At 47.6% G+C, this 23,399-nt stretch overlaps 1 protein-coding gene across 1 annotated transcript in view; it reads left to right on the top strand.

Moving 5' to 3' along the window:
• LOC133464062 (transient receptor potential cation channel subfamily V member 3-like) overlaps positions 1-23,399 on the top strand; it is a 51,001-nt gene that overhangs the window by 21,678 nt on the left and 5,924 nt on the right. Inside the window, 7 exon segments of the mRNA XM_061746029.1 lie at positions 6-97; positions 1,757-1,871; positions 1,960-2,130; positions 9,184-9,254; positions 20,146-20,313; positions 20,734-20,852; positions 22,211-22,415. Of these exon segments, the coding sequence (XP_061602013.1) occupies positions 6-97; positions 1,757-1,871; positions 1,960-2,130; positions 9,184-9,254; positions 20,146-20,313; positions 20,734-20,852; positions 22,211-22,415 (941 nt within the window).

Below are 23,399 nucleotides of genomic sequence, written 5' to 3' on the forward strand. Positions count from 1 at the left end.
AACAGCTGCAGGTCGTGGTCCAGGAGGGAAAACTGGACCTGATCATGAACCCGGTCTTCCTCAAACTGATCCAGGTCAAGTGGAACCTGTACGGCAGGTAACGTCCCAGAATCACATCAACGTTTATTTAGACGGGACGATGCATATTAATGAACATTAGTTTTAGTCTGTGGTGTATTTAGTTTTAGTCTGTGGTGTATTTAGTTTTAGTCTGTGGTGTATTTAGTTTTAGTCTGTGGTGTAGAGAGTTTTAGTCTGTGGTGTAGAGAGTTTTAGTCTGTGGTGTATTTAGTTTTAGTCTGTGGTGTATTTAGTTTTAGTCTGTGGTGTAGAGAGTTTTAGTCTGTGGTGTAGAGAGTTTTAGTCTGTGGTGTAGAGAGTTTTAGTCTGTGGTGTAGAGAGTTTTAGTCTGTGGTGTAGAGAGTTTTAGTCTGTGGTGTAGAGAGTTTTAGTCTGTGGTGTATTTAGTTTTAGTCTGTGGTGTATTTAGTTTTAGTCTGTGGTGTAGTGAGTTTTAGTCTGTGGTGTAGAGAGTTTTAGTCTGTGGTGTAGAGAGTTTTAGTCTGTGGTGTAGAGAGTTTTAGTCTGTGGTGTATTTAGTTTTAGTCTGTGGTGTAGAGAGTTTTAGTCTGTGGTGTAGAGAGTTTTAGTCTGTGGTGTAGAGAGTTTTAGTCTGTGGTGTAGTCTTTAGTCTGGACAGCACACTATCTTTTCAATCCCACATCAATAACATTACCCGGTCTGCCTACTTCCATCTACGTAACATCAATCGCCTCCGCCCCTCCCTTACCCCCCACACTGCCGCCATCCTTGTTCACAGCCTCGTCACTTCCCGCCTGGACTACTGCAACTCTCTCCACTTAGGCCTCCCTCACAAATCCCTCCATAAACTCCAACTGGTCCAGAATTCAGCTGCCCGCATCATAACTCGGACCCCCTCCATCCATCACATCACTCCTGTCCTCCAACAGCTCCACTGGCTCCCGGTTCAGTTCCGTATCCAGTTCAAGGTCCTTCTGTTTGCTTTCAAGGCCATCCACAACCTCGCCCCCCCATATCTGTCTGATCTCCTCCACGTCCACACTCCCTCCCGAGCTCTAAGATCCTCTTCCTCCATACAGCTGTCTGTCTCCTCCGCCCGTCTCACCACCATGGGGAGCAGAGCATTCAGCCGCTCTGCTCCTCGTCTCTGGAACTCACTACCACCCCAACTCAGGAACATTGATTCATTCCCTAATTTCAAATCACAACTCAAAACTCATCTGTTCAAGACTGCCTATCCCATTTAACAATTCATCTCTTTTAATGTTCTTACCTTTTTTAAATGTATTCTGCAATTATTTTAACATGTTGTGTATTGCGACCTTGAGTGCCTAGAAAGGCGCCTTAGAAATAAAATGTATTATTATTATTAGAGAGGTTTATTCAGTAGCCGGCGGTGAGCAGACCTACAGAGCGTGTCTGGGTTGGTGTGCTGACCCAGAGTGGTTGGAATCATGACTTTTATACAGTAAGTTCAAAACACAAAAGGCAAGAATCAACAAACCAAAGGTGAAAGACGAAAAGCAATTAAAGGGTATTTCCAGTCAGATGTGATCTGTGGTTAAATGCCGTTATCGGGCATTTGTCATGACTGTCACTAAGTTGTAATTTACCCCATAGGGAGTTCTCGTGGTTCAAGTCTGTGGCCAAATGAGTTACGTCATCACTGTCTCACGCTAACGGGACGTTTGTCCGTCCGTCTGGACCCCGACAGGTTGGGGGCGTGGCTAAGACTCATCTTCAACTTCCTGTTTAACGTCTCCTGGACAACCGTCGCCATCTCTGTCTCCGTCCACCGAGACTCACCTGATCGCTACGTCCTGCCCAAGGTGACCAGTGTCTCACCTGTCTGTCCTACTTTACCTGTCTCACCTGTCCCTCCCCCTCACCTGTCTCACCTGCCTCCCCTGTCCCCAGGACTGGTGGCGTGTCCTCCTGGTCGTCATGGCGATCCTGCTGACCCTGCTGGAGGTCTTCAGGGAGGTCCAGGACATCCTGGTGTCCAGGAGGAAGCTCCGCCGGTGGAGACAGTGGGAGGAGCGTCGTCTCCATGACGACCTGCGCTGCTGCCACCCCATGTGGCCTCAGGTAGGAGAACAAACCTGGTGCCCTGGTGCATTCTGGGAGTTTGTGGCCTCAGGTAGGAAAATAAACCTGCTTCCCTGGTGCATTATGGGAGCTTGTTGAACAGGTGAGGATCAGAAAAGCTGAACTCTGCCTCCCCACGGTGGGTTTTTGTCACGGTTTTCAGTTAAAGTCACTGTTTTTCACAATTTTGGTATTTAAGTTCCTGTTTTATTTTGAAAGGCCATCTCCTGTGGTTTAAGTCTTGACTTCCTGGTTCCGTCTGCTCCTGTGTCTCTTCAAGCCTTCTGTACGTCTGGTCTTTCCCTCGCTGTTGCTCGTCCTGTTCTTACCTGTCGGTTAACCTGCTGCTTCCCAGGTGACAGGAAGACGATGGAAATTAAAGCTGCAGCAGCGATGAACGGATGAACGGATGAACGGGCCCTCGCACTCACGGCCACCGCCCCCCATAAGCATATCAGACATGACACCACCCACGACTCTCTATATCAAACCATTCAAAAGTTATGGCAGAAAAAAGTTTTCTAGGGGGCGCCGTTGAGCCGTTAGGCCACGCCCTTTAATGCAAACCATGAAATATCAAATTTATCACCAGGCCTGGCTTGGTGATAAATTTGGTGCCTTTTGGGGAACTATCAAATATGGACCAATCAGATGAAGGGTAGACGCTTTTTGGCGTCTAGCGTCGCCACGGTAACACTTTTGAAAGAGAAAAGTAATGCGGGTAGTCGCAAGATGGAGACGCACATTTTGATGTATAACACACCTGGGTGCACGTTACGGTTCGGGCTGAATTAACTGTCGAAGGAATGGCATAAATTGCGCCAAAATTACACAATAAATTAAAAATGGCCGACATCCTGTTCGGTTTGGGCCATGGCTCCAAGAGACCTTTCTTTAAGTTGTGACATGATACAGGTGTGTACCGATTTTCAATTCAATTCAATTCAATTTTATTTATATAGCGTCTAATACAACAGAGTTGTCTCTAGACGCTTTACAGAGACCCATACCCAGAACATGACCCCCGAGCAGTTATTACATAAACAATGGCAGGTAAAAACTCCCCTAGTGGGAGAAAAACCTTAAGCCAAACAGTGGCAAGAAAAACTCCCCTTTAGGAGGGAAGAAACCTTGAGCAGGACCAGGCTCATCAGGGGGGACCCTCCTGCCGAGGGCCAGACTGGTGGGTCAGGGACGGCAACAGCACAGCAGGCAGGTGGAAGCAGCAACGGGATGACCGGGGGTGGGGACCGCAGGCCAGCACACAGCTCCCGAAGCTCCGGCCCAATCAGCAAGTCCCAGGTTGGGGTGCAGGGTCAGGAAAAGACTTGTGCTCCGTAATGCAAGCTACAAGCCACCCATGGCCACCTGCAGGACAAAAGAGAGAAAAGGGAGGAGAAGGGGGGGCCAGCAACGGGATGACCAGGGGTGGGGACCGCAGGCAGGTGGAAGCACCAACGGGATGACCAGGGGTGGGGACCGCAGGCCAGCACGCAGCTCCCGAAGCTCCGGCCCAATCATCAAGTCCCAGGTTGGGGTGCAGGGTCGGGGAAAGACTTGTGCTCCGTAATGCAAGCTACAAGCCACCCACGACCACCTGCAGGTTCCGGTGTCCGGCAAAGGATGCTGCAACATGGACAAAAGAGAGAAAAGGGAGGAGAAGGGGGGGCCAGCACAAGAAACCACAGGAGCGACTCTGACACACTAAAGTTTACACTACCTAGAGATTTACCAACACCAGCTAGAGGTTTACTAAACACTAACTATAGGCTTTACTAAACAGAAAGGTTTTAAGTTTAGTTTTAAAGGTGGAGGTGGTGTCAGCCTCCTTAACCCAGATTGGAAGTTGGTTCCATAGTAATGGTGCCTGATAGCAGAACGCCCGCCCTCCAAATCTACATTTAGATACTCTAGGAACTACGAGTAAACCTGCACTCTGAGAACGGAGAGCTCTGACAGGAACATAAGGCACTATCAGGTCTTGCAAATAATGCGGAGCTAAGCCGTTTTGGGCTTTATATGCAAGTAATAAAATTTTAAATTGGATTCTGAATTTTACGGGTAACCAATGGAGCGACGCTAACACTGGAGAGACGTGGTCTCTCCTGCTAATTCCTGTCAGCACTCGTGCTGCTGCATTTTGGATCAGCTGGAGCCTATTCAGCAAATTACTTGGACATCCTGCTAACAACACATTACAGTAATCTAGTCTAGAAGATACAAACGCATGAACTAGTTTTTCTGCATCCCTCTGTGAGAGGATTTTCCTAATCTTTGCAATATTACGGAGATGGAAAAAGGCTATTTTACAAACCTGATTGACATATGGTTTAAACGACAAATCCTGATCGAAAATAACACCAAGATTTCTCACAGTTGCACTGGAAGCCATCGCAACACCATCTAATCCCTTCCTAAGATGCTCTGGACCAAGAATGATAACCTCTGTTTTATCTGAATTTAGAAGTAGGAAATTTCTGGACATCCAGTCCTTGATGTCCCTAAGACATGCCTGAAGTTTAACTAATGGTTCTATTTCATCCGGCTTCATAGACAAGTAGAGCTGCGTATCATCAGCATAACAATGAAAGTGTATGCCGTGATTCTGGATTATACTTCCCAACGGCTGCATGTATAAACTGAACAAGATTGGCCCTAGCACTGAACCCTGCGGAACACCATAACAGACCCTTGACTGTTCTGAAGAAACCTCATGTACATGAACAAACTGGAACCTGTCAGATAGATATGGTTTAAACCAACATAGAGCTGTCCCTTTAATCCCAACAACATGCTCTAACCTGTGCAGTAAAATGCCATGGTCAACAGTGTCAAAAGCAGCACTGAGGTCCAGTAGAACCAGTATGGACACTAATCCCTTATCTGAGGTCCAGTAGAACCAGTATGGACACTAATCCCTTATCTGAGGTCCAGTAGAACCAATATGGACACTAATCCCTTACCTGAGGTCCAGTAGAACCAGTATGGACACTAATCCCTTATCTGAGGTCCAGTAGAACCAGTATGAACACTAATCCCTTATCTGAGGTCCAGTAGAACCAGTATGGAGACTAATCCCTTATCTGAGGTCCAGTAGAACCAGTATGGAGACTAATCCCTTATCTGAGGTCCAGTAGAACCAGTATGGACACTAATCCCTTATCTGAGGTCCAGTAGAACCAGTATGGACACTAGTCCCTTATCTGAGGTCCAGTAGAACCAGTATGAGGTCCAGTAGAACCAGTATGGACACTAATCCCTTATCTGAGGTCCAGTAGAACCAGTATGGACACTAATCCCTTATCTGAGGTCCAGTAGAACCAGTATGGACACTAATCCCTTATCTGAGGTCCAGTAAAACCAGTATGGACACTAATCCCTTATCTGAGGTCCAGTAGAACCAGTATGGACACTAATCCCTTATCTGAGGCCATAAGGAGGTCATTCGTGACTCGAACCAGTGCTGTCTCTGTGCTATGATGCATTCTGAACCCTGACTGAAAGACTTCAAACAGATCATTTCTATACAAATAGTCACATAACTGGCTTGAAACTGCCTTTTCCAGAATTTTAGACACAAATGGAAGGTTGGAAATTGGTCTATAATTAGCTAAGGTGTCTGGGTCAAGAGAAGGTTTTTTAAGTAAAGGTTTAATTACTGCGACTTTGAAAACCTGTGGTACATATCCTAAGCTTAGGGATAGGTTGATTTGGTCCAGTATTGTCGTACCAATAAGAGAAAAAACATGTTTGAATAGACGAGTCGGGATGGGGTCTAACATACATGTGGTTGACTTAGCTCTATTAACGAGTGAAGTCAGCTCAGGGAGGTCTATAGGATCAAAACAGTCTAGAGTCAAGTCAGAGCCTAGGGAAGTCGCTAAAGCTGAAGAAACGCCCACAACCGGCTGGTTGATTTCTTCTCTAATTCTCGTGATTTTACTGTTAAAGAAGCTCATAAAGTCTTCATTACTGAGAGCTGCAGGAATGCACGGCTCAACAGAGCTGTGACTCTTTGTCAGCCTGGCTACAGTGCTGAACAGAAAACGTGGGTTACTTTTGTTATCCTCTATCAACGTTGAATAATAAGCTGTTCTGGCTTTGCGAATGGCTTTTTTATATACTATTAGAATATCTTTCCATTTACGATGAGAGTCTACAGACCTACAAGAGTACCACTTCCTTTCCATTTTACGCACGCTTTGTTTCAACATGCGAATATCTGAATTGTACCAGGGAGTTAAGCTCCTGTGGCTAGAAACCCTCCTTTTCAAAGGAGCAACTTCATCTAAAGCTGAATGCAACAAATCAGCAGTGTTACTAGCAAGGAAATCAACATCTGCAGAGGTAGAACCCAGGTCACTGGCCTCGACTACATCACTATTTCGCACTGTCGTAAGATAAGCAATGGCCTCCCTAAATTTAACAATAACTTCATCAGACAAACACCTGCTAAAATAATACCTCCTATTTTGCACTTCAACATCAACAAAATTAAATTCAAACGTTATTAAGTAATGGTCGGATAAAAGGGAGTTTACAGGTGACACCAACAGACCATCAGTTTCAACACCGTAGGTGAGAATGAGATCGAGAGTATGATTAAAACAGTGCGTCGGTTTATCCACTTTTTGTGAGATACCCATTGATTCTAGAAGAGAATCGAAGGCTAATTTAAGATTATCGCCTTCAACATCCATATGAATGTTAAAATCACCCACTATGATGAATTTATCTGTGCTGATCAATAATCCAGAAAGGAAATCTGAAAATTCAGACAAAAACTCCAGATACGCACCAGCAGGGGGCCGGTACACTACCACTAACACAACTGGCTTCTCTGATTTCCGGCTCGGAAATTTCAGACCAAGCATGAGGCTTTCAAATGTATTATAATTGCACTTAGGTTCAATTTTTGTTTGGAGACCGGAGTTATAAATGGCTGCGACTCCTCCGCCTCGGCCCGTGCTTCTAGGAATGTGATGATTAAAGTAGCCGGGCGGAGTTGATTCATTCAAACTAACATACTCTTCATCCTGTAACCATGTTTCTGTTAAGCAGAAAACATCACTCCTGCTCTCTGTAATTATATCATTTACTAACAGAGACTTAGAGCTTAATGATCGTATATTTAGTAGTCCGCATCTAATTTTTCGGTCTGTAATTGGTACCAAATGTGCATTGGTTTTAATTTTTACAAGGTTATCTTGGTTAACGCCTCTATAACGCTGCACCTGGTGAACTTTTGGAGGGCGGGGAACTGCAACCACTTCTATTTTGCTAGGCACCTGGCCAGAGTCGCCAATATCATGTAATCCTACAGTTTTAGAGTCGCTAATTACATAATGCAATCCTACAGTTTTGTTGGCAGGCGTTGGTCCTTGAGAAGCAACAGATGTGTCGCTGAGTGGGGAAAAACGGTTAGACACATGAAGCGGGTGGTGGTGTTCTGTGAGCCCTTTAAGACTACCCTTCCTCCGAACCGTCACCCAGCTGCCCTGCCTGGCCGGCTGCCGGGGAGCTGCAGGGGAGCGGTTACGCTCAGCTGCTACGGGCCGGTCCGCAGAGGATTCTATCGGACTATGGTCTAGTTGGCCAAACCGGACCTCTAACTGACTGAGCCTCGCCTCCAGCCCTGTTAAACTACAGCTCTGCATCCTGGCCTGGACCCTGCATTGTCAGGGGGAGTGTCTAATAACATTGGCCAGATTTCTAGACATAAGAGCTGCACCATCCCGGGTGGGATGAATGCCGTCCCTTCTAATCAGACCGGGCTTTCCCCAGAATGTCTCCCAGTTGTCAATAAAGGCCACGTCGTTTTCTGAACACCACTGAGACAACCAGCGGCGGAGCGAGAGCATGCGACTAAACATGTCATCGCTGGTCAGATTGGGGAGGGGGCCAGAAAAACCTACAGAGTCCGACATGGTCTTGGCGTAGTTACACACCGAGACAATATTCATTCTGGTTACTTCCGACTGGCGAAGACGGGAGTCGTTAGCTCCGACATTGATGATAACTTTACCATATTTACGATTACCCTTTGCCAGTAGCTTCAAATTTGCTTCTATGTCGCCCGCTCTGGCCCCCGGGATGCACCTAACTAAGGTCTCTGGAGTCGGCCTCACATGTCTCCCAATAGAGTCTCCAATCACCAGGGTCGGTTTCTCAACAGATGTGTCGCTAAGTGGGGAAAATCTGTTAGACACGTGAAGCGGGTGGTGGTGTTCCGTGAGCCCTTTAAGACTACCCTTCCTCCGAACCGTCACCCAGCTGCCCTGCCTGGCCGGCTGCTCGGGAGCTGCAGGGGAGCGGCTACGCTCAGCTGCTACGGGCCGGTCCGCCGCTAGCTTAGCCTGGTTAGCTGAGGAGGCTCTCGGACTATGGTTTAGTTGGCCGAACCGGACCTCTAACTGACTGAGCCTCGCCTCCAGCCCTGCAAATAAGCTACACTTTAAGCACTTACCGTCTTCACTAAAGGAGGCAGAGGAATAACTAAACATTTCACACACTGAGCAGGAAAGAGGTGAAGCGGTGGGAGCCGGAACGGCCATGCTAAGATGCTAACGGAGGCTAACGGACAGAAAATGTATCGGTGATTGGTGACAGTGAAAGTTACGGAAGAGAAAATGAGCGAGTGTTGAAATAAAGACAGTAATGTACCAGATATAGTGCTATTTTACCAGAAAACAGTCTAAGTTTTAGATAAAAAGTCGGGAGAGATCTGAGCCTGCAAACGCCGTGAGACGGCAGCAGCACAGACCGCAAACACCAGGAAGTGACGCGATGCGTGACGCAATACGTTACCCAATCAGCAACAGCACTTTTCGTGCATGTACATCAAACCGTATTGTGGGGCTTGAGGCACAAAGTTTTCTAGGGGGCGCTGTTGAGCCGTTAGGCCACGCCCATTAATGCAAACCATTAAATATCACATTTTTCACCAGGACTGGCTTGGTGCAAAATTTGGTGACTTTTAGGGCACATTTAGGGGAAAAAAGGCACTGTCAGTGCTCGGGCCCTAATGATGGTTTGATGTTTGTGTTTCTGCAGGAGATCCACTTCCTTCTGCAGCAGCTCAAACGGGTTCAGAGGACGAGAGGAAGCTACAGTCTGGACCTGTGGTACACACACACACACACACACACACACACACACACACACACACACACACACACACACACACACACACACACACACACACACACACACACACACACACACACACTCATCCATCTCGTCCACCTGAGCCCAATTCTGACTTTATCAGGGATTTATTTTATTTTCTTACTTACCTTTCATCCCTCTCAGTGACTATAATTTTGATTAGTGACTATTTTACCAAAGACTTTATTCTGGATTGTCAGCCTGTAATTGCAGCCGTTTATTGTTTTTCCCACCCACTCCAAAGGTCATATGTTGGACCTTATCTGCTGCTGTTACTATCTCCCTAATGCTTATCAACTCATCTCCCCATCTCTGAGCACCAGCTTATTCACATTTAATGTCCATATCACCCTGTCCAAAGGTAAATTGTCTTGGACCATCTCTTTTTGTAATATCCAGGACATTGATTCAACTGCACCGTTCTCTGGAGTCACAAATCTCCCTGACATCGTCCTGTAATCTGATTACAACAACAGCGTTCACAGTCCGCTAGCCCCTATAAAAACACGGATGGTCTTTTACCCATTAACCCCCGTCTTTACATCTGAACAAACAGCTAAAAGCCAAAGGTTGTCAACTGGAACGTCTCTACAAGAAAATTGGTCTCTCTGTCCACAAAGACATGTTTATGAATCACATTATTCACTGCTTATTTGATCCGTCTCCGTCATGGTAATTCACAAGCGTTCATTTCCCAGTTCTGCCTGCATTCTAGACAAAGATCAACAGTATTTATCAGCAATAAACCCCTCATATCTCATCCTTCCAGGAGTTCAAAATCCCTCTTTCCCAACTGCTCTGCAGTTTAAAACTTCCGTCTGCAGCTGATATATCTGAACTCATCCATGAATCTAAGGGCCAATCCCAATACACCCCCTACTTTCTACCACTAGCCCTAAGAATCAACCCACAAATTTTTAGGGCCCTTGTAATCTTCCCAGGTCTGTCCCAATACTCCCACTACCCCTACTTTCAGCACCACCCCTACATTTAGCTGCTACGTCACTGCGTGGTTTATGTTCGGGTACGTAAGCGACTGCGTAGTTACGTTTGCACAAACGTCACACCATATCAGGAAGCCCAGAGATAAAAGCTGTTTTAATTTCTGCTGTAGTGCTGTTAATATGCCTCTTTATTAAGTTTTAATATTTTTTCAGGCGTAAAAGTAACCTTAAGATCCCCAACCTGGATCAGTTTATCCAAATAACGCCTGTTAAGAAAGGGATGAGAACAGCCTGATGGCTCGGGAGCTGATTTATGGTTCCGCCTTACATCGACGCAGAGCCTACGGCGTACGGCGCGTACCCCACGCAGTAAGGTCTGTGTTGGTGTAACGCAGACCCATAAATCAGCCTTTATTCTGGCGAGATCTTTGCAACAACGAGCAAAGTGAGGAAAGAGTGATTATGTACATTCACTGAGTGAATATTATGAAAGTAAAATACATATTTCTCGCTAGAAATGTAATCAAAACGCATTTTTATGCAGAAACTAACTCAAAATATTGATTTTATTCACTAAAAAATAAGAAATGTCCCCCATGTTTTTTTTTTAAATCCAGTCTGCAAATGACGACGAAAAGCATTCTGGGAAATTTTTCTGGCCCTAGATCAAACTAGTGAGCATCGGAAAATACTCGATCTTTAGGGACAGATTCATAACCGCTACACTAGTTTTCTCCACTCCCCCTAGGTGGAAAGAGGAATTGGGAACCACTGCCCTCACGGGAATGCGCAAAATTTAGGGGAAGGACAGGAACGTCTGTGATTGGCTGGTGTACTGTGTTTCAGGAACGTCTGTGATTGGCTGGTCTACTGTGTTTCAGGAACGTCTGTGATTGGCTGGTCTACTGTGTTTCAGGAACGTCTGTGATTGGCTGGTATCTCTGTGTTTCAGGAACGTCTGTGATTGGCTGGTCTACTGTGTTTCAGGAACGTCTGTGATTGGCTGGTCTACTGTGTTTCAGGAACGTCTGTGATTGGCTGGTGTACTGTGTTTCAGGAACGTCTGTGATTGGCTGGTCTGTGTGTTTCAGGAACGTCTGTGATTGGCTGGTCTACTGTGTTTCAGGAACGTCTGTGATTGGCTGGTGTACTGTGTTTCAGGAACGTCTGTGATTGGCTGGTCTACTGTGTTTCAGGAACGTCTGTGATTGGCTGGTGTACTGTGTTTCAGGAACGTCTGTGATTGGCTGGTCTACTGTGTTTCAGGAACGTCTGTGATTGGCTGGTCTGTGTGTTTCAGGAACGTCTGTGATTGGCTGGTCTACTGTGTTTCAGGAACGTCTGTGATTGGCTGGTGTACTGTGTTTCAGGAACGTCTGTGATTGGCTGGTCTACTGTGTTTCAGGAACGTCTGTGATTGGCTGGTATCTCTGTGTTTCAGGAACGTCTGTGATTGGCTGGTGTACTGTGTTTCAGGAACGTCTGTGATTGGCTGGTCTGTGTGTTTCAGGAACGTCTGTGATTGGCTGGTGTACTGTGTTTCAGGAACGTCTGTGATTGGCTGGTCTACTGTGTTTCAGGAACGTCTGTGATTGGCTGGTCTACTGTGTTTCAGGAACGTCTGTGATTGGCTGGTCTACTGTGTTTCAGGAACGTCTGTGATTGGCTGGTCTACTGTGTTTCAGGAACGTCTGTGATTGGCTGGTCTACTGTGTTTCAGGAACGTCTGTGATTGGCTGGTGTACTGTGTTTCAGGAACGTCTGTGATTGGCTGGTCTGTGTGTTTCAGGAACGTCTGTGATTGGCTGGTCTACTGTGTTTCAGGAACGTCTGTGATTGGCTGGTGTACTGTGTTTCAGGAACGTCTGTGATTGGCTGGTCTACTGTGTTTCAGGAACGTCTGTGATTGGCTGGTCTCTGTGTTTCAGGAACGTCTGTGATTGGCTGGTGTACTGTGTTTCAGGAACGTCTGTGATTGGCTGGTCTACTGTGTTTCAGGAACGTCTGTGATTGGCTGGTCTACTGTGTTTCAGGAACGTCTGTGATTGGCTGGTCTGTGTGTTTCAGGAACGTCTGTGATTGGCTGGTCTACTGTGTTTCAGGAACGTCTGTGATTGGCTGGTCTACTGTGTTTCAGGAACGTCTGTGATTGGCTGGTGTACTGTGTTTCAGGAACGTCTGTGATTGGCTGGTCTGTGTGTTTCAGGAACGTCTGTGATTGGCTGGTCTACTGTGTTTCAGGAACGTCTGTGATTGGCTGGTGTACTGTGTTTCAGGAACGTCTGTGATTGGCTGGTCTACTGTGTTTCAGGAACGTCTGTGATTGGCTGGTCTCTGTGTTTCAGGAACGTCTGTGATTGGCTGGTGTACTGTGTTTCAGGAACGTCTGTGATTGGCTGGTCTACTGTGTTTCAGGAACGTCTGTGATTGGCTGGTCTACTGTGTTTCAGGAACGTCTGTGATTGGCTGGTCTGTGTGTTTCAGGAACGTCTGTGATTGGCTGGTCTGTGTGTTTCAGGAACGTCTGTGATTGGCTGGTCTACTGTGTTTCAGGAACGTCTGTGATTGGCTGGTGTACTGTGTTTCAGGAACGTCTGTGATTGGCTGGTCTGTGTGTTTCAGGAACGTCTGTGATTGGCTGGTGTACTGTGTTTCAGGAACGTCTGTTATTGGCTGGTCTACTGTGTTTCAGGAACGTCTGTGATTGGCTGGTCTACTGTGTTTCAGGAACGTCTGTGATTGGCTGGTGTACTGTGTTTCAGGAACGTCTGTGATTGGCTAGTCTACTGTGTTTCAGGAACGTCTGTGATTGGCTGGTCTGTGTGTTTCAGGAACGTCTGTGATTGGCTGGTGTTCTGTGTTTCAGGAACGTCTGTGATTGGCTGGTCTACTGTGTTTCAGGAACGTCTGTGATTGGCTGGTGTACTGTGTTTCAGGAACGTCTGTGATTGGCTGGTGTTCTGTGTTTCAGGAACGTCTGTGATTGGCTGGTGTACTGTGTTTGAGGAACGTCTGTGATTGGCTGGTCTACTGTGTTTCAGGAACGTCTGTGATTGGCTGGTGTGTTTCAGGAACGTCTGTGATTGGCTGGTATTTCTGTGTTTCAGGAACGTCTGTGATTGGCTGGTCTACTGTGTTTCAGGAACGTCTGTGATTGGCTGGTGTACTGTGTTTCAGGAACGTCTGTGATTGGCTGGTCTGTGTGTTTCAGGAACGTCTGTGATTGGCTGGTGTACTGTGTTTCAGGAACGTCTTTGATTGGCTGGTCTACTGTGTTTCAGGAACGTCTGTGATTGGCTGGTCTACTGTGTTTCAGGAACGTCTGTGATTGGCTGGTCTACTGTGTTTCAGGAACGTCTGTGATTGGCTGGTCTACTGTGTTTCAGGAACGTCTGTGATTGGCTGGTATCTCTGTGTTTCAGGAACGTCTGTGATTGGCTGGTCTCTGTGTTTCAGGAACGTCTGTGATTGGCTGGTATCTCTGTGTTTCAGGAACGTCTGTGATTGGCTGGTCTCTGTGTTTCAGGAACGTCTGTGATTGGCTGGTGTACTGTGTTTCAGGAACGTCTGTGATTGGCTGGTCTACTGTGTTTCAGGAACGTCTGTGATTGGCTGGTCTACTGTGTTTCAGGAACGTCTGTGATTGGCTGGTCTACTGTGTTTCAGGAACGTCTGTGATTGGCTGGTGTCCCTGTGTTTCAGGAACGTCTGTGATTGGCTGGTGTATCTGTGTTTCAGGAACGTCTGTGATTGGCTGGTCTACTGTGTTTCAGGAACGTCTGTGATTGGCTGGTATTTCTGTGTTTCAGGAACGTCTGTGATTGGCTGGTCTACTGTGTTTCAGGAACGTCTGTGATTGGCTGGTCTACTGTGTTTCAGGAACGTCTGTGATTGGCTGGTCTACTGTGTTTCAGGAACGTCTGTGATTGGCTGGTGTACTGTGTTTCAGGAACGTCTGTGATTGGCTGGTATCTCTGTGTTTCAGGAACGTCTGTGATTGGCTGGTCTACTGTGTTTCAGGAACGTCTGTGATTGGCTGGTGTACTGTGTTTCAGGAACGTCTGTGATTGGCTGGTCTACTGTGTTTCAGGAACGTCTGTGATTGGCTGGTCTACTGTGTTTCAGGAACGTCTGTGATTGGCTGGTGTACTGTGTTTCAGGAACGTCTGTGATTGGCTGGTCTACTGTGTTTCAGGAACGTCTGTGATTGGCTGGTGTACTGTGTTTCAGGAACGTCTGTGATTGGCTGGTCTACTGTGTTTCAGGAACGTCTGTGATTGGCTGGTCTACTGTGTTTCAGGAACGTCTGTGATTGGCTGGTCTACTGTGTTTCAGGAACGTCTGTGATTGGCTGGTATCTCTGTGTTTCAGGAACGTCTGTGATTGGCTGGTCTGTGTGTTTCAGGAACGTCTGTGATTGGCTGGTATCTCTGTGTTTCAGGAACGTCTGTGATTGGCTGGTCTACTGTGTTTCAGCAACGTCTGTGATTGGCTGGTGTACTGTGTTTCAGGAACGTCTGTGATTGGCTGGTCTACTGTGTTTCAGGAACGTCTGTGATTGGCTGGTCTGTGTGTTTCAGGAACGTCTGTGATTGGCTGGTATCTCTGTGTTTCAGGAACGTCTGTGATTGGCTGGTATTTCTGTGTTTCAGGAACGTCTGTGATTGGCTGGTCTGTGTGTTTCAGGAACGTCTGTGATTGGCTGGTCTACTGTGTTTCAGGAACGTCTGTGATTGGCTGGTCTACTGTGTTTCAGGAACGTCTGTGATTGGCTGGTGTACTGTGTTTCAGGAACGTCTGTGATTGGCTGGTGTACTGTGTTTCAGGAACGTCTGTGATTGGCTGGTCTGTGTGTTTCAGGAACGTCTGTGATTGGCTGGTATTTCTGTTTCAGGAACGTCTGTGATTGGCTGGTGTACTGTGTTTCAGGAACGTCTGTGATTGGCTGGTGTACTGTGTTTCAGGAACGTCTGTGATTGGCTGGTCTACTGTGTTTCAGGAACGTCTGTGATTGGCTGGTCTACTGTGTTTCAGGAACGTCTGTGATTGGCTGGTCTACTGTGTTTCAGGAACGTCTGTGATTGGCTCGTCTACTGTGTTTCAGGAACGTCTGTGATTGGCTGGTCTACTGTGTTTCAGGAACGTCTGTGATTGGCTGGTGTCTCTGTGTTTCAGGAACGTCTGTGATTGGCTGGTCTACTGTGTTTCAGGAACGTCTGTGATTGGCTGGTATCTCTGTGTTTCAGGAACGTCTGTGATTGGCTGGTCTACTGTGTTTCAGGAACGTCTGTGATTGGCTGGTCTACTGTGTTTCAGGAACGTCTGTGATTGGCTGGTCTACTGTGTTTCAGGAACGTCTGTGATTGGCTGGTGTACTGTGTTTCAGGAACGTCTGTGATTGGCTGGTCTGTGTGTTTCAGGAACGTCTGTGATTGGCTGGTATCTCTGTGTTTCAGGAACGTCTGTGATTGGCTGGTGTACTGTGTTTCAGGAACGTCTGTGATTGGCTGGTATTTCTGTGTTTCAGGAACGTCTGTGATTGGCTGGTCTACTGTGTTTCAGGAACGTCTGTGATTGGCTGGTGTACTGTGTTTCAGGAACGTCTGTGATTGGCTGGTGTCTCTGTTTCAGGAACGTCTGTGATTGGCTGGTATCTCTGTGTTTCAGGAACGTCTGTGATTGGCTGGTGTACTGTGTTTCAGGAACGTCTGTGATTGGCTGGTGTACTGTGTTTCAGGAACGTCTGTGATTGGCTGGTCTACTGTGTTTCAGGAACGTCTGTGATTGGCTGGTCTACTGTGTTTCAGGAACGTCTGTGATTGGCTGGTCTACTGTGTTTCAGGAACGTCTGTGATTGGCTCGTCTACTGTGTTTCAGGAACGTCTGTGATTGGCTGGTGTCTCTGTGTTTCAGGAACGTCTGTGATTGGCTGGTCTACTGTGTTTCAGGAACGTCTGTGATTGGCTGGTCTACTGTGTTTCAGGAACGTCTGTGATTGGCTGGTATTTCTGTGTTTCAGGAACGTCTGTGATTGGCTGGTCTACTGTGTTTCAGGAACGTCTGTGATTGGCTGGTATCTCTGTGTTTCAGGAACGTCTGTGATTGGCTGGTCTACTGTGTTTCAGGAACGTCTGTGATTGGCTGGTGTACTGTGTTTCAGGAACGTCTGTGATTGGCTGGTCTACTGTGTTTCAGGAACGTCTGTGATTGGCTGGTGTACTGTGTTTCAGGAACGTCTGTGATTGGCTGGTCTACTGTGTTTCAGGAACGTCTGTGATTGGCTGGTCTGTGTGTTTCAGGAACGTCTGTGATTGGCTGGTATCTCTGTGTTTCAGGAACGTCTGTGATTGGCTGGTCTACTGTGTTTCAGGAACGTCTGTGATTGGCTGGTATCTCTGTGTTTCAGGAACGTCTGTGATTGGCTGGTATTTCTGTGTTTCAGGAACGTCTGTGATTGGCTGGTCTGTGTGTTTCAGGAACGTCTGTGATTGGCTGGTATCTCTGTGTTTCAGGAACGTCTGTGATTGGCTAGTCTACTGTGTTTCAGGAACGTCTGTGATTGGCTGGTCTGTGTGTTTCAGGAACGTCTGTGATTGGCTGGTATCTCTGTGTTTCAGGAACGTCTGTGATTGGCTGGTCTACTGTGTTTCAGGAACGTCTGTGATTGGCTGGTGTACTGTGTTTCAGGAACGTCTGTGATTGGCTGGTCTACTGTGTTTCAGGAACGTCTGTGATTGGCTGGTCTGTGTGTTTCAGGAACGTCTGTGATTGGCTGGTCTACTGTGTTTCAGGAACGTCTGTGATTGGCTGGTATCTCTGTGTTTCAGGAACGTCTGTGATTGGCTGGTATTTCTGTGTTTCAGGAACGTCTGTGATTGGCTGGTCTGTGTGTTTCAGGAACGTCTGTGATTGGCTGGTATCTCTGTGTTTCAGGAACGTCTGTGATTGGCTGGTGTACTGTGTTTCAGGAACGTCTGTGATTGGCTGGTCTGTGTGTTTCAGGAACGTCTGTGATTGGCTGGTATCTCTGTGTTTCAGGAACGTCTGTGATTGGCTGGTCTACTGTGTTTCAGGAACGTCTGTGATTGGCTGGTGTACTGTGTTTCAGGAACGTCTGTGATTGGCTGGTATTTCTGTTTCAGGAACGTCTGTGATTGGCTGGTCTACTGTGTTTCAGGAACGTCTGTGATTGGCTGGTCTACTGTGTTTCAGGAACGTCTGTGATTGGCTGGTATCTCTGTGTTTCAGGAACGTCTGTGATTGGCTGGTCTACTGTGTTTCAGGAACGTCTGTGATTGGCTGGTCTACTGTGTTTCAGGAACGTCTGTGATTGGCTGGTCTACTGTGTTTCAGGAACGTCTGTGATTCGCTGGTCTACTGTGTTTCAGGAACGTCTGTGATTGGCTGGTGTACTGTGTTTCAGGAACGTCTGTGATTGGCTGGTCTACTGTGTTTCAGCAACGTCTGTGATTGGCTGGTGTACTGTTTTTCAGGAACGTCTGTGATTGGCTGGTATCTCTGTGTTTCAGCAACGTCTGTGATTGGCTGGTATCTCTGTGTTTCAGGAACGTCTGTGATTGGCTGGTCTGTGTGTTTCAGGAACGTCTGTGATTGGCTGGTATCTCTGTGTTTCAGTAACGTCTGTGATTGGCTGGTCTGTGTGTTTCAGGAACGTCTGTGATTGGCTGGTCTACTGTGTTTCAGGAACGTCTGTGATTGGCTGGTCTGTGTGTTTCAGGAACGTCTGTGATTGGCTGGTGTACTGTGTTTCAGGAACGTCTGTGATTGGCTGGTCTGTGTGTTTCAGGAACGTCTGTGATTGGCTGGTCTGTGTGTTTCAGGAACGTCTGTGATTGGCTGGTATCTCTGTGTTTCAGGAACGTCTGTGATTGGCTGGTGTCTCTGTGTTTCAGGAACGTCTGTGATTGGCTGGTCTACTGTGTTTCAGGAACGTCTGTGATTGGCTGGTCTACTGTGTTTCAGGAACGTCTGTGATTGGCTGGTATTTCTGTGTTTCAGGAACGTCTGTGATTGGCTGGTCTACTGTGTTTCAGGAACGTCTGTGATTGGCTGGTGTACTGTGTTTCAGGAACGTCTGTGATTGGCTGGTATTTCTGTTTCAGGAACGTCTGTGATTGGCTGGTCTACTGTGTTTCAGGAACGTCTGTGATTGGCTGGTCTACTGTGTTTCAGGAACGTCTGTGATTGGCTGGTGTACTGTGTTTCAGGAACGTCTGTGATTGGCTGGTCTGTGTGTTTCAGGAACGTCTGTGATTGGCTGGTCTACTGTGTTTCAGGAACGTCTGTGATTGGCTGGTCTACTGTGTTTCAGGAACGTCTGTGATTGGCTGGTGTACTGTGTTTCAGGAACGTCTGTGATTGGCTGGTGTGTGTGTTTCAGGAACGTCTGTGATTGGCTGGTCTACTGTGTTTCAGGAACGTCTGTGATTTGCTGGTCTCTGTGTTTCAGGAACGTCTGTGATTGGCTGGTGTACTGTGTTTCAGGAACGTCTGTGATTGGCTGGTGTGTGTGTTTCAGGAACGTCTGTGATTGGCTGGTCTACTGTGTTTCAGGAACGTCTGTGATTGGCTGGTCTACTGTGTTTCAGGAACGTCTGTGATTGGCTGGTGTACTGTGTTTCAGGAACGTCTGTGATTGGCTGGTGTACTGTGTTTCAGGAACGTCTGTGATTGGCTGGTGTCTCTGTGTTTCAGGAACGTCTGTGATTGGCTGGTATCTCTGTGTTTCAGGAACGTCTGTGATTGGCTGGTGTACTGTGTTTCAGGAACGTCTGTGATTGGCTGGTGTACTGTGTTTCAGGAACGTCTGTGATTGGCTCGTCTACTGTGTTTCAGGAACGTCTGTGATTGGCTGGTGTGTGTGTTTCAGGAACGTCTGTGATTGGCTGGTCTACTGTGTTTCAGGAACGTCTGTGATTGGCTGGTGTACTGTGTTTCAGGAACGTCTGTGATTGGCTGGTCTACTGTGTTTCAGGAACGTCTGTGATTGGCTGGTGTCTCTGTGTTTCAGGAACGTCTGTGATTGGCTGGTATCTCTGTGTTTCAGGAACGTCTGTGATTGGCTCGTCTACTGTGTTTCAGGAACGTCTGTGATTGGCTGGTGTACTGTGTTTCAGGAACGTCTGTGATTGGCTCGTCTACTGTGTTTCAGGAACGTCTGTGATTGGCTGGTCTGTGTGTTTCAGGAACGTCTGTGATTGGCTGGTGTACTGTGTTTCAGGAACGTCTGTGATTGGCTGGTGTACTGTGTTTCAGGAACGTCTGTGATTGGCTCGTCTACTGTGTTTCAGGAACGTCTGTGATTGGCTGGTCTGTGTGTTTCAGGAACGTCTGTGATTGGCTGGTGTACTGTGTTTCAGGAACGTCTGTGATTGGCTGGTGTACTGTGTTTCAGGAACGTCTGTGATTGGCTCGTCTACTGTGTTTCAGGAACGTCTGTGATTGGCTGGTCTACTGTGTTTCAGGAACGTCTGTGATTGGCTGTTCTACTGTGTTTCAGGAACGTCTGTGATTGGCTGGTCTACTGTGTTTCAGGAACGTCTGTGATTGGCTGGTGTACTGTGTTTCAGGAACGTCTGTGATTGGCTGGTCTACTGTGTTTCAGGAACGTCTGTGATTGGCTGGTGTACTGTGTTTCAGGAACGTCTGTGATTGGCTGGTGTACTGTGTTTCAGGAACGTCTGTGATTGGCTTGTGTACTGTGTTTCAGGAACGTCTGTGATTGGCTGGTCTGTGTGTTTCAGGAACGTCTGTGATTGGCTGGAATCTCTGTGTTTCAGGAACGTCTGTGATTGGCTGGTCTTTGTGTTTCAGGAACGTCTGTGATTGGCTCGTCTACTGTGTTTCAGGAACGTCTGTGATTGGCTGGTCTACTGTGTTTCAGGAACGTCTGTGATTGGCTCGTCTACTGTCTGCTCATTACGTCCTTCATCGTCCACCTGGCCGACGTCTTCCACCCCGTGGACTTCCTGCACGTGCTCAGTCTGCGCCTGTTCTCCATCACCGTCATCTTCCTGTGGCTGCGACTCATGAAGCACGTCAGGGCCTTCAGGTCAACAACAAACAGGAATTACATTACATTAACAACAAACTCAATCAATTGAATTAAAGTAAAAATATAACAAGATAAAAACTGAAAAAACATCTTTCCATCCACCTGAGCCTGGAAAAACTCCCCAGGGTTAAAGTTAGGGTGAGGGTTAACGGTTTAGGTCAGGGGTCAGGGGTCAGAGGTTTAGGTCAGGGGTTAGGGTTAAGGGTTAAGGTCAGGGGTCAGAGGTCAGAGGTTAGGGTTAGGGTTAGGGTTTAACTCTGGTATAAATGTTTCCTCCTGTCCTCCAGACTGATGGGGCCATTCATCGTCATGCTGGTCAGGGTTAGGGTTAAGGGTTAAGGTCAGGGGTCAGGGGTCAGAGGTTAGGGTTAGGGTTAGGGTTTTACTCTGGTATTAATATATAAATATATGTTCCAGACTGATGGGGCCGTTCATCGTCATGCTGGGGAACATCGTGGGGGACGTGATGCGTTTCCTGTTCCTGTACCTGGTGATCTTCATCCCGTACGCCTGCAGCTTCTGGATCATCTTCGGAGGTCAGAGGTCAACCCTGATGACATCATCATGGGGGGTTCAGAGTTTAACCCTGATGACATCATCATGGGAGGGTCAGAGGTCAAACCTGATGACATCATCATGGGGAGGTCAGAGGTCAAACCCTGATGACATCATCATGGGGGGTCAGAGGTCAAACCTTGATGACATCATCAGGGGGGGTGGGGGCTGCAGCTTCTGGATCATCTTCGGAGGTCAGAGGTCACCCCTGGTGACATCATCATGGGGGGTCAGAGGTCAACCCTGGTGACATCATCATGGGGGGTCAGAGGTCAACCCTGGTGACATCATCGGGGGGGGGTCAGAGTTTAACCCTGATGACATCATCATGGGGGGGGGGGGCTGCAACATAGACATATAAACGTAGACGCCCCATCCAGTGTTCTTCCCGCTGCATCGATACGTCAGCGTCGCCGCCATATTGGATGTTCAAGACTGTAAACTAATACAAGTAAATGGACTTATTTTCATAAAGCTCCTTTCTACAAAGAAATGTACGTTTTACGTCTCATTTATTCATTCACACACGCACTAATATACTTGGGAAACAGTTAGGACCAAATATAATATATTTAATTTTCTCAGATGGCAAAAATAAGAACTTTATTGATCCACATAGGAGTAATTCATGTTATATCAGCTATAGAAAACAAAACTATATATATCCCCCTCACAAAAATAAGAAACATACAGAAACATATTTTATCATCAACAAAACAAAATTTTCAAATAACAAAATAACATATTTGAACCTTTTTAAAGATTTTTTTCAGTTATTTTATTGTCTGAAAAATTGTTCAAATGTTTTTTTATTGTCTGAAAAATTGTTCAAATATGTTAAATTAAAATTTGTTTTGTTGATGAGAAAATATGTTTCTGTATTTTTCTTATTTTTATGAGGGGGATATATATAGTTTTGTTCTCTATAGCTGATATAACATGAATTACTCCTATGTGGGATCAATAAAGTTCTTATTTTTGCCAAATAAGTCCATTTACTTGTATTAGTTTACAGTCTTGAACATCCAATATGGCGGCGACGTTGACGTACGGCTCAGCGCTCGATGGGGCTTCTGGATCATCTTCGGAGGTCAGAGGTCAACCCCCTGATGACATCATCATGGGGGGGGTCAGAGGTCAACCCCCCTGATGACATCATCATGGGGGGGGTCAGAGGTCAACCCCCTGATGACATCATCATGGGGGGGGGTCAGAGGTCAACCCCCCTGATGACATCATCATGGGGGGGGGTCAGAGGTCAACCCCCCTGATGACATCATCATGGGGGGGTCAGAGGTCAAACCCCCCTGATGACATCATCATCCTCCTCTCCCCCCAGGCTCCGCCTCCGTTCCCAGCATGCAGTCTGTCTCCGGTCTGCTGTTCAGCCTGTACCGCATCACGCTGGTGGACGAGTACGAGTTTGCTGCCATGGCAACGGTGGACGCCGTCATGGCCCCGCTGCTCTGTGGGACGTTCCTGGCAGCGTCCTCCATCCTCTGTGTCAACCTGCTGGTGGCCCTGCTGACGGAGACCTTCCAGAGGTGAGACCTGGTCCTGCACCTGGTCTAGAGACCTGGACCAGGTCCAGAGACCAGGACCTGACCCAGACCTGACCCAGACCTGACCCAGACCTGGACGTTCCTGGCAGCGTCCTCCATCCTCTGTGTCAACCTGCTGGTGGCCCTGCTGACGGAGACCTTCCAGAGGTGAGACCTGGTCCTGCACCTGGTCTAGAGACCTGGACCAGGTCCAGAGACCAGGACCTGACCCAGACCTGACCCAGACCTGACCCAGACCTGGACGTTCCTGGCAGCGTCCTCCATCCTGTGTGTCAACCTGCTGGTGGCCCTGCTGACGGAGACCTTCCAGAGGTGAGACCTGGACCTGGACCTGGACCTGGACCTGGTCCTGGACCTGGACTAGAGACCTGGACCTGGACCTGGACCTGGACCAGGTCTAGAGACCCAGACCTGACCCAGACCTGACCCAGACCTGACTCAGACCTGACCCAGACCTGACCCAGACCTGGACGTTCCTGGCAGCGTCCTCCATCCTCTGTGTCAACCTGCTGGTGGCCCTGCTGACGGAGACCTTCCAGAGGTGAGACCTGGTCCTGCACCTGGTCTAGAGACCTGGACCAGGTCCAGAGACCAGGACCTGACCCAGACCTGACCCAGACCTGACCCAGACCTGGACGTTCCTGGCAGCGTCCTCCATCCTCTGTGTCAACCTGCTGGTGGCCCTGCTGACGGAGACCTTCCAGAGGTGAGACCTGGACCTGGACCTGGTCTAGAGACCAGGACCTGGACCTGGACCTGGACCTGGTCCTGGACTAGAGACCTGACTCAGACCTGGACGTTCCTGGCAGCGTCGCCACCCAGTGGATCATGTCGGTGCCCCCCTGCAGCATAAGCCTATAGCAGCATATCTACCACCAAGCTATATTTGAGACTAACTATTATAGTCTTGTTCTATAGCTGCAACTATGACTACTGACTCTAACACACTAGAGTTTACACTACCTA

This window comes from Cololabis saira, chromosome 17, assembly GCF_033807715.1.
Source record: "Cololabis saira isolate AMF1-May2022 chromosome 17, fColSai1.1, whole genome shotgun sequence".
Classification (NCBI taxonomy): domain Eukaryota; kingdom Metazoa; phylum Chordata; class Actinopteri; order Beloniformes; family Belonidae; genus Cololabis; species Cololabis saira.